We start from the raw sequence: 11,050 nt of genomic DNA, 5'->3' as shown, positions 1-11,050 counted from the left end.
AACCATGTAAATAAAACCTCAAATTGTGGATAAGGCTGGGTTGCAAGGCTGAAATGCCAGCTCACAAGACCAGAACATGATCAATTGTGGGATTTATGGTGTAAGTGGAGGTTCAGAGAATATAAACCACCCATGTGAAACTCAAGATATTAACCAATTTTTTATGAACTTCTATTTCTTATAGTTTGATAGCTCTTTCCTCAAGAAGAAAATTGCCTTTCATCTCTGTACAGTACAGAATCTACAACCTGCAGTTAGCTTCCAAAACAAAGAGGCTCCCTAAAATATTTTATTGGGACTATTCTCATTTGTCCTGAAGACAGCCATTCGTGCAAGGAAGCAGGGGAAAGTCATAACAGGAGAGGCTGGCTTTGTCCTTTGCCAACATACACACCTATGTACATCAGTAGAGAACTCTGAGGAGTGCATAGGAACTCTCACCGCCTGCCCTCAATTTGGGAGCACAGAGCTTAGTTCCCCACCCCCACCATCTGGTTAAGATTAGGCAACTTTACACTGAGCAGGAATTGTACATGTTTTTAAAATATGGAGACTATTTTTCTTCTCTTCATATCTATCCTGTATGAGAACTATAGAAGTCTTCTCTAGAGTCTGCTAATTATATTGGGAACATTTTGTAGGAGAGAGAAATCTTATTTCATTAAAATATTTGAATATGATTAAAGAATGTATAATTAAAAATGAATTTAACAGATAAAAGGTGTTAAATCTGAAAACAGAACACAGAACAACATGTGCATTTAATACGTTTATTGTTTTTTTTAAAAAAATTGTTTCCAAAGGAATTTTTATTGAATGGTATAACTGTCTAGAAACACAGGTATACAAAGATATGAGAACGACAGGGCCTGGTGGTCAACAGCCAGTAAAAATACTTCAAACAGATGTTAAAGCTTTAAACCAGAAGAAATTGAGAAATTCCTGCTTGGTATAGAAGGCTCAAGGTACATATTCAATAACACTGAGTTAAACCCCTGTATAATATTCTCATCACAAGGGTTGTACAAGGCGTGAAGCACAGCTGCAAGTAAAATATAAAACCATTTTGATGGTTACATACTCAGCATAATGTACTATATTGGTTTCAACTGTGATACTTGCTCTTGCAATCAAATTATAAGCCACATCTAAGGCACTTTCTGAAAATCTGTTTATATGACTCCAGATGTAACTCTGGTTAGAACAAAGATCGATATGAATTTTTGTACGATTTTGAATCTCTCAGCGTCTGGTAGCTTGTAGATATTGTTGCAAATATTTATCTTATAGATCTCCAAAGACCAAGTGTATATCACCTCACAGCAAGAGTGTCTTTTGGAGAGCTGAAAACAAGAGTAGAGAATCTGGAATGTAAAATCAGATTATGGGATTGTGGCTAACCAGAATATTGCTGAATACTGTTCGTTAGTGCTCAGTGGTGCAATTCAAAAAAGGACAACAATAATCGTTCTACAGCTGGGTCTGTCCCATAAAAGACAGTTTTCATCCACATTTAAAAGGGTAGAAAATTGTTACTAAGGGATTTGATATCACCCGAGAAGTGTCTGAAATAGTGATTTCCACTGTGTATGGCAATGTAAGGAACAATATGAGAAAAGAGAGACAGAGAAATACTTCAAACACCATAACACACAAAAGTACAACATTTTCATTTCCAGTATAGCTATTGAACACAAAGTTGTACTTACTTCAAAATGATTTGTGCAAATTATCTGAACACCAACAGCCATTACCACCTTTAAATCCCCTCTAGCAATCTGAAGAAAGAATAGTTTTAAGTTCCTAACAAGTTTATTGGGCAAGAAGAGTGAATGTATATTAGAAATCATGATGCAAATAAGTGAATGAAATTACATTTTGTGATAAGATTGTATTTCAAGGGTATTTATGTGCAGCTAAATTTGGGTTATTTACTATCCTATACATGATCTGTAATCACTGATTACTCAAAATACGTTGGCGCTAACAGTCTGGGTCAGTCCTTGCATTTTAAATATACTCAAGCTAACCAGGTACTGCAACTTATTTCAATTTCTCTTTCCTCATTATAAAACTAGCTTACACAGATCCAGCAATGATCACAGTTTGGTCTTTATGCAGCAGTCAGCTGCAAACTAATACCTTGATTAATTGCCCACAAAATGATATATGGAAATACATCTTTATTTGTACATGTAGCATGCATAGTAATACACTAGAGTCCTCCCAATCCAATCTTAATGATGTCTGAAATTCAAATCTGGTTTCCAAACCAAACCAAATTCAGGTGTTGTCTCAACAGTCAATATGTGCTCGAATTAGTACTTGATTATCAAAGACAATTTAAGAAAAGCAATTGTGTGAATACAATATGCAGGGTGCAGTACGTTGAGACAAAAGAAAATTAAGACGTAAGAGGACAACGGCTTATATGATTTATAACTTGTCAGTTTAAAAAATAAAAAAGGCAGAGAGAATCAGAAGTCAGCAGTTCAGAAATCATTCTATGCTCAGAGGCTCTTAAATCAAAAGAGCTGTGCTGACTATGAAATGGCTCTACTCTCCCTGGCTTGTCTGCGTTTCATTGAGATCGCCCCCTTTACTGTCAGCATCATCATCTGAGAGTTCAAGCGCCGTGCCCTCCAGGTGCAGTGCACGCCTTCCTGTTCGACTAGTCGTAAATGTCAGACCGCTACCTCCTCTCCTAGAGGAATGGAACAAAGGTTGTAAATACAGTGCTAAACATATGAGTCTAAGGTGTGTGATTACAGCATCCACTTTCTGTCTGACTAGATAGTATACCTGGCACGGAGCTAATTATATTGGTATCAAGGCACTGACTATAAAAGAGATTCTTCTGATGACATCGGAAACTGGAAAAACTGAAGTTAGACCTGTTGGAGGAATTTGGCTTTTTAGCAAGTTAAATAATAGTCAGGTTTGTACTAGAGAGAGGACTGAGTGGTTATTGGGATTTAGCAGAAAAGACCTTAAAATCTTCAGGAGCTTGGTGAGGGACCTGCCTATACTGATGGGATAAAGATCTTTTCATTGTTTGCATAAGCATTTTCTGCAAGTATCTGGCTAATTTTAGTGGCCATGAATCCACAGCACAAAATTGCTAAGATACTTCGCAAAACTGGTGGTCTACTTCAAATATAACAAGATGGCTACTGTGGGAAATGGAAATGCTACATTTGCCTGTGATAGGTTAATGTTAAGGAAGCCTCTTGTTTTATTTGTCCCCCTGATCATTTTACACCTTGACCACAAATGCCACAATTAAAGTAGTGCGATATGTCCCTGTAAACATTTGTCCCAAAGCACCAGAAATTGGAGATGGCGGAGGGGTGGGGGGTCAATGGCAACAAAGAAAGAGGCTAAATATATAAAATTGTGCTGGGTGCTGACATATCCCCAGTCAGGGGGTAATAGTTTGGATTTGAAATAAAGTTACCTGCAATGAAAAGCTAATTATTTATACACAGTGATAATAGTTTATTGAAGGCCCAGGACTGGTATATAAAATTAAAAAAAAAGATATTTAGCCAGTCAAAAATATCACATTAACAACTGCTCAATATGGTCCTGAGCCTCAGGCTCTACATGAAGGACAATGTGGTTAAAGCAGCGTGGATCCTAACTTGATCTGGAACTCATCTCGTTCTTTTCAAGACTACAGAATTTCTTTTCCCCATCAGATATGAGCTCGGAATAAAACCAGCACTACCTTAGTCTGCTCTTCAGAGTGTTGACCTCACGGTTCATGGCCTCCGCAGTCTCTGTGGTATCGTCCAATTCTCGCTGGAGTTTCCTTCGGGCAGCATTAGCCCGCGTCGCCTCCTCCTCCGCCTCCTCCAACTGCCGCTTCAGCTGCTTCATGCGTGAGTTAGACTTCTCGACCTGGAGAAATTATTTGGTATCTCAACTAATGTTTTTTTTTAAAAAATAGAATAGAATCAGGTATAGACTTCAAAAAACAAAACACTGCAGCAACATTTTTCTATTTCCAAGGTTGGACTGCTGTAGTCTAATGGCTCATGCTTCACGTATGAAAAGCAAAAGGATGTGAACTTCACAGGGGCAGTTTTGAGCTGAATCCTACATTAATGGAGAGTAAACCTCAAAATAGAGTTAAACTTATCACCCCTCCAGCCAACAACACTTCCAGCGGTACCTGCCTGTATGACTCTGCACGCAAACCGCACTCCTATGAGTTAGGACCCTGTTTACTGTGTTGTTTGCTGGTGTCCTGCTGTCCTTAACGGAGACCTTTACTGGCTGCTCCAAGACCTCTCTCCACAAGTTAGATTGTGGAGCCAGTGGCCTGAAAGTTAGAATCTACCCCACAAATCTGACACATAGGCTGTACCGTGCAGCTTTGTCTACTTTCTTGTAAGGCTAAATAGGGGTCATTTTAGATTTTTGATGGGTATAAAATGAGCAATATCGGATCAGGAATCCATTAAACAGCAATTGCAGTAAAACGCAAAACTTGGGCGAGCTAGAAAACAGCCATCTCAGCTAATATCTCCCAGTTCATATTATCGGCAATTGTGAAAACTCCTCCTAACACTACATGTTAGCAGGTTGTTGTTGCTGCGCTGGTTTTCAGAAATGATTAGCAATAATTATTAGCAACTGCAAGGAAATAGCTATCTATAATAGCTATCTATGGTTTAATGGGTCAAAGGAAGACCAGCTACATGCTATTTCTTCCAAATCTGTTTGCACCACTTTGAATTCCAGGTTGAGCTTGTGTATGGACCATTAGAAACTTAACACATTTGCATGAACATCTATAGGATTCTCAAAATACCATTGCAGAATAGTGAAAAGACTGCAGGAAGCATTTTATTAAATGTAAAAGATTCATTGCTTTAAAACACTTGATATAAAACCTCACACTCGTAACAGTGTAAGGTGGTTATGTTTTAAACTGTCTTTTTTAATTCAAGGTGAAATGGGCATGTGACCTCCTACTGGTTCCACCTGGCAATAAGCTAACGTTAACCTGGTTGTCATGGGGAACAGGGACCCAGGTCAAGTCCTATTGAAACCCAAGTGTCAGATTTAACACCTGAACCCAAATCCAGAAGCAGTAGGCCTGGCTTTGTGCAGACTTACAGACTCTCAGGTAGTCAGATTCAGAGATCCTGGAGAGAGGGCGAGTACACGACAGGGAAACCACATGGCAAACTGCAGTGTAGCGTATAAACGTGGCATGAGGTTATCAGTCACGTTAAGAAATAAATAAGGAATACTTATTCTGCACTTTAGGGTATTAGCTTCTTAATAAGCAATTTTTAGTCGATGTTGATTTTAGGTTATTATAGTAGAAGTTTTAAAATTTGAAATCTTGTCATGCAATTCCTTTCACTGGGAATTCAAATCAATTTTTAAAGTTATTGGTCTCTACAGGGATCCTAACTGTTTGAAAAATACCAGGGATTGAAAAGCTACCTGTTCTTTGTATTGATCTGCATGTCTGCGTTCATCTTCAACCTGCATGTAAACCTCCTTTAGCTTCTTTTCTGTACGACGCACCAGCTTGTTGGCTGCTGCTCGTTCTCTGTAACAACAAAGTCGTTAGTCTTATAAGCAATGAAAGTTAGAAGATTGTGGACCGAGATCTAGATATTTGCCCAAAGAACTATCAAATTTACACAAATACAACAGGTAGGATTTAAGTGCTGATGCATATTGAAGTCATCATTATAGTGCTACATTATAGCAATTTTGTACCTTGTCAGATCTGTTCCTAATATAAAATAGATAGCTCAAACAAATACAATAAAAGGTACTCAACAAAATGAGCAAATTTCTTATGCTCAGGGGCACATTTTGCAGCTTTGGACCATGTTACGCTGCTAATAACATATGGTCAGAACACAGATTATGCACAAAGGAAATATTTAACTTTTTGCTGCACCACCATATTCCCACTAGGGGGCAAGATAATGATTCCAAGTAGTAAATTGGATCTGCTCAAGGTGATGATTTTTCAATTGTACTAAAGTTTAAAAAAATCCTTTTAAGTTGACATTTGAATTTAATTTGAAAGATTTCTAGACATTAATAATTTGAAGGCAAATGTCAAATGCTAATACTTTTAACTCTTACCTATACCACTCTGCATTCCAATTCAAATCAACATGATACTAACTGCTATAACACGTGGCCAATGAGATTTTTAAAAACAACTTTCCAAATTGCTTTCAATTTTCTGAATATCAATATATTGACTACACTAGAATGAACAGAAATAAAAGACAGTACAAAATGCAGAAATAGGTTTGATTAATGAATCATCCACCTCTAACATAAGACATCGGAGCAGAAGTAGGCCATTCGGCCCATCGAGTCTGCCATTCAATGAGGTCATGGCTGATCTGATAATCCTCAACTCCACTTTCCTGCCTTTTCCCCAAAGCCCTTGATTCCCTTACTGATTAAAAATTTGTCTATCTCAGCCTTGAATATACTTGATGACCCACATCTCTACAGCCCTCTGTGGTAAAGAATTCCACAGATTCACTACCCTCAGAAGAAATTCCTCCTCATCTGTTTTAAATGGGTGACCCCTTAATCTGAGATTATGCCCTCTGGTCCTAGACTCTCCCAGAATGGGAGACAGCCTCTCAGCATCTACCCTCTTAAACCCACTAAGGATCTTATGTGTTTCAATTAGGCTGCCTCTTATTCTTCTAAACTCCAATGAGTACAGGCCCAACCTACTCAACCTTTCCTCACAAGAAAATCCCTCCATACCCATGATCAACCTGGTGAACCTTCTCTGGACTGCCTCCAATGCCAGTGCATCTTTCCTTAGATAAAGGGGCCAAAACTGTTCACAGTATTCTAGGTGTGGTCTAATTAGTGCATTGTATAGTTTTAGCATGACTTCCCTATTTTTATACTCCATTCCCTTTGAAATAAAGGCCAACATTCTATTTGCCTTCCCTATTACCTGAATTTGTATGTTAGCTTTTTGTGATTCATGCACGAGGACCCCCAAATCCCTCTGTGCTGCAGCTTTCTGCAGTCTTTCTCCATTTAAATAATATTCAGCTCCTCTATTCTTTCTGCCAAAGTGCATAACCTCACATTTTCCCACCTTATATTCCATCTGCTGCAACATTTTTGCCCACTCACTTAACCTGTCTATATCCCTCTGTAGACTCTTTGTGTCATCCTCAACACTTGTCTTCCCACCTATTTTTGTATCATCCGCAAATTTGGCGATAATACATTTACTTCCCTCATCCATGTCATTAATATATATTGTAAATAACTGAGGCCCCAGCACTGATCCCTGTGGCACTCCAATAGTTATAGGCTGCCACTCTGAAAATGCCCCCCTTATCCCAACTCTGTCTTCTATTAGTTAGCCAATCCTCTATTCATGCCTTCATATGTACAACCTCCAAAATGACAATGCATGGAAAAATGCACCAACGTGATGCTATTTTGTCGATGCTGAAACAGAGATTGAAATCAAAGTGTTAATTCTGGCACTGACTAATTGCTTGAGATTGCATTGAATAAAGACAATATCACTTGTCACCTATGTTTGAAATGATGATTGAAAAATTGCATTTAAATTAAATGTCAATTAGCTACTAAAATCAAATTGATCTGCATGATCATTCTGTATTACAATCCTGATGTGTGACATCTAGTGAAGGTTTTTTTTGCAATGCCTCCCACCTTAATTTAACAATGAGCAGAGCTAACATTGGGGAAGTTACTGAGCCACCAGGATCTACCACAGGTAGCCATGGACACAACTTCAATCACTTTAACAGCAGCTTAATTTTAGATTAAATTTTTAGGTTTCATTAACCCCATTCCATCATCCAACTAGCATTTATTACTGAAAGGACAGAAGAATTATTTTTCCCATGGATAAAAGGAAACAATTTTCACAAACATGCAACTGTGAATTGGGGTGTATTTAACCAGGCCACAGTGAATAGATCAGAATGTGAAAAAATGAACTTTAAACAATTAGAATGTGTTTGATAAAATAAGTACAAGCCCTGGAGAGTTCTTTGCAACCTGATTCCAGTTACAAGATTCAAGAAACACTATTTTCTGGAGTTAAGTGGGCCAAGTTCCTTATGTTACTCAAATGATAATTAAAATGAAACTGGCAGGAGCTATGCTTCATATACATTTAATACATAGTTTTACTTTGCTTCCTGTTCGAGTTGTTCCTCCAGCTGCGCTATCTTGGCCTCCAGTGCAGAAATTGTTGACTTGAATTTGGACTTGACTGAACCCTCCAGTTCCTGGAGTTTGGCTTTGAGTTCTTTATTCTGTCGCTCAAGTTGTTGCCGTGCATTTTCGCTCTTCTGTCCAGCACTGCGCTCGCTGGCAAGCTCCGAGTTCAAAGTTTCAACCTGGCAAGAAAGTCGAAACGGAACAAGTAGATTATGAATCAGAAATCGAGGACTTTGCCAAATCTTTCTCCAATATTTTGATTTTAACTAATGACCTCCAGTGTAATTAGGAACTACTTTCCTTGGCCAACATTGATTTATTAATTCTTGTGTATTTTTTTAAAAAGGTCAGGCATTGGAGCTAAAGAATTATAGTGCACCATATTTTTGAAATTTCCGATTTAATATTAGGCTGCTGAGCAGAAGTGCCTAATGCTTTGTATTGAGGTCATCCTTGGAGGAGAACTATGCATCATTTTTTTTAAACTTAATTTCAAGTAACTTGTAAAAAGTTTCAAGTAAGTGAGTTTTAAAAAGGCAGCTGATGGAACAAAGCAATACTACATCTCTTCAACATCAACGACTAATTGTTAAATAAATGGATACTAAAATCCAAATGGACAAACTTCAGAATGCCCAACTACTTTTAGGATTTCAAGAATTTTCACCACGTTCACCAACATTCTAAACCACCAGTGCCTACACATAGCTTATTTTAATTTTTGATTTTGATTTTTAGATGGGCCACACCTTTGCTAAACTACATGCACCAAAGCAAAGCTTTGACCCGGCAACATACTGCTCAGCATAGCTGAAATCAGTGAATAACTAAAGGAGGAAGCTTGGAACAAGAGAAGGAAAATGTGACCCAATGAGTCTATTGCTTAGACAAAACACTCCACTTGATCACAAAAACCAACTTCCTGATTGTCTGAGGAAAGATTCTGGACAGACTTACCTCACCCTCAAGTAAACCAAGTAAAATTCCAACAGATCATCTATTCAACTTTACTCAAAACATCAAGGCCATTGGGAGGTTGGGTGTGACAGTTGAAATTCTAGTTTCTAAGCAAGGATGACTGCTTCTAATTTTCTATGGAGTGCTCCTTTTAGAAAAGAATCCAGCCCACAAGAGGAGATGGGAGTTTGATGGCGGGATGAGGCCTCAATAGTGTAAATGGTTAGTACACTGAACGCCCTGAGCAACTGAAAGGTCACAATAACATTTGAGGTTACATTCTTCATAGCTGTACTCCTGCAAGGCATTAAATAAGGTCAGGGCTTCATTGACTTGATACCTGACTTTGCAAATCACAATCCTAACACTGGGTTATTATTTAGCAGAGATTTGAAAAAGAAAAAAAAAAGTGAACAATCTTGGAGTTAGATGTTTAAACTGTCCGAAGTTGCAGAAGTCAGCAGTCACAGTATCCCACTGAACCGGAAAATAAAAGCAGCCATTAAAGAGGAATTTTGTGCATTGATGGTTGTACTGAACTTCAGTATCATACTACAAAGAATTCTTCACTTTTCATGTAATTGTATCCAAGACCATAGCAGCATGATGTGACGCGGTGACATTCTGCAGTTTGTCTACAGGAATACTCAGCAAGTGAAGGATAGAAACTAGTTTTCAGGGTTTAGTGATAGAAGTGAATAATCCGAGAAACTCTGTGGTTTTTGTTGAGAAATTGCAGCTACTTCATTGATGTAAACATCGAGCAACTACTAACTACGCTTACATAATTACTGGTTTATAATTGACATTACATGAAAGCTTCTTAAATATTATACAGACTTACCACATTATTTCTATCTTATGAATGTTGTATAATGAAAAATAAAATGCTAACGTGGCTATGAACGCAAAACCACGAGAGGAATTGCATTACCGTGTCCAATGGGAAGTTTTACAACAGTCGAGCCTCGCGCACACGAAGAGTGACTTTAAATAGTGAAAAATCAAACCTGCATTGTGGTTTTCCGGAATCGATCGTTGAGGAGTTCCATGTTGCTCTGTTCTTCTTCAAGCTCTTCTTCCAACTGGGCGATACGAGCTTCCAGGCGCCGTTTCTCATCCAGTAAAGCAGATCTGAGGAATCAGAGTATTAAAGAAGGAATTCAGATTAACGAGAAGCTCCAACATTTATTGAAATCTAACCCCTGTGTACGCGCAGACCTGCAGCAATCTAGAAGGTAGCGTGTGGGCCACTCAAATTGTCCCTTTAAAAGTATCACCACACAAAAAAATTATAGGTACTGCACATGGAAATTAACAGAGACAACAGGAGGGAGAAATAATCAGTGGGGATATTGTTTGCAAGGTGAGTTATCTATCTTTATCGTAGGACTAGAGCACAGGTTCCGAAAAGTGTGTTTAAAGATAGCTGGTACAGCACTCGATGTTCTATTGACACCATAAAACCACAGGAGTGGGTGCTAGTTTATTCCGATTTTAAGCTAAACAGCCATTTACCCATCATTCCCCCAAGCTAGCAAATTGGCCCTTCACCTGTCCAAGGCATTTATAGCAATACCTGGGCAACACTGCTCTAGACCCCCGCCAGTTATGTTCGGAGATAGATTAGAAAGCGTGGGGTATATGGAACATGAATGACAATTCAAAGCAAGTCAATCCATCGGTGTTCTTCCCATTTCAAACAGCATTCACCCAAGTAAATGCAAATTAGACAGGGCATTCCTACAACTTAACATGCATTTGTGTACCACTCTTAATGTAGATAAAAGCATCACAGCCAATCACAGGAGTGAAAGGTAACTGATGTGTGCACTGCAGTTAAATCCTGATAGAAATGTTTAATATG

At 38.4% G+C, this 11,050-nt stretch overlaps 1 protein-coding gene across 1 annotated transcript in view; it reads right to left on the bottom strand.

Moving 5' to 3' along the window:
* Positions 1-756: 756 nt before the first annotated feature.
* LOC144699602 (myosin-10-like) overlaps positions 757-11,050 on the bottom strand; it is a 157,494-nt gene continuing 147,200 nt past the window's right edge. Inside the window, exons 38-42 of the mRNA XM_078570656.1 lie at positions 10,194-10,317; positions 8,197-8,405; positions 5,464-5,572; positions 3,731-3,903; positions 757-2,704 (exon numbers count right to left, since the gene is read on the bottom strand). Of these exons, the coding sequence (XP_078426782.1) occupies positions 2,557-2,704; positions 3,731-3,903; positions 5,464-5,572; positions 8,197-8,405; positions 10,194-10,317 (763 nt within the window). The 3' untranslated portion in view covers positions 757-2,556. The remainder of the gene's footprint in view (positions 2,705-3,730; positions 3,904-5,463; positions 5,573-8,196; positions 8,406-10,193; positions 10,318-11,050) is intronic.

This window comes from Cetorhinus maximus, chromosome 24 (assembly GCF_964194155.1).
Source record: "Cetorhinus maximus chromosome 24, sCetMax3.hap1.1, whole genome shotgun sequence".
Classification (NCBI taxonomy): domain Eukaryota; kingdom Metazoa; phylum Chordata; class Chondrichthyes; order Lamniformes; family Cetorhinidae; genus Cetorhinus; species Cetorhinus maximus.
Note: the sequence above shows the minus strand (reverse complement) of the source record. Positions and strands in the feature narration are given on the sequence as shown.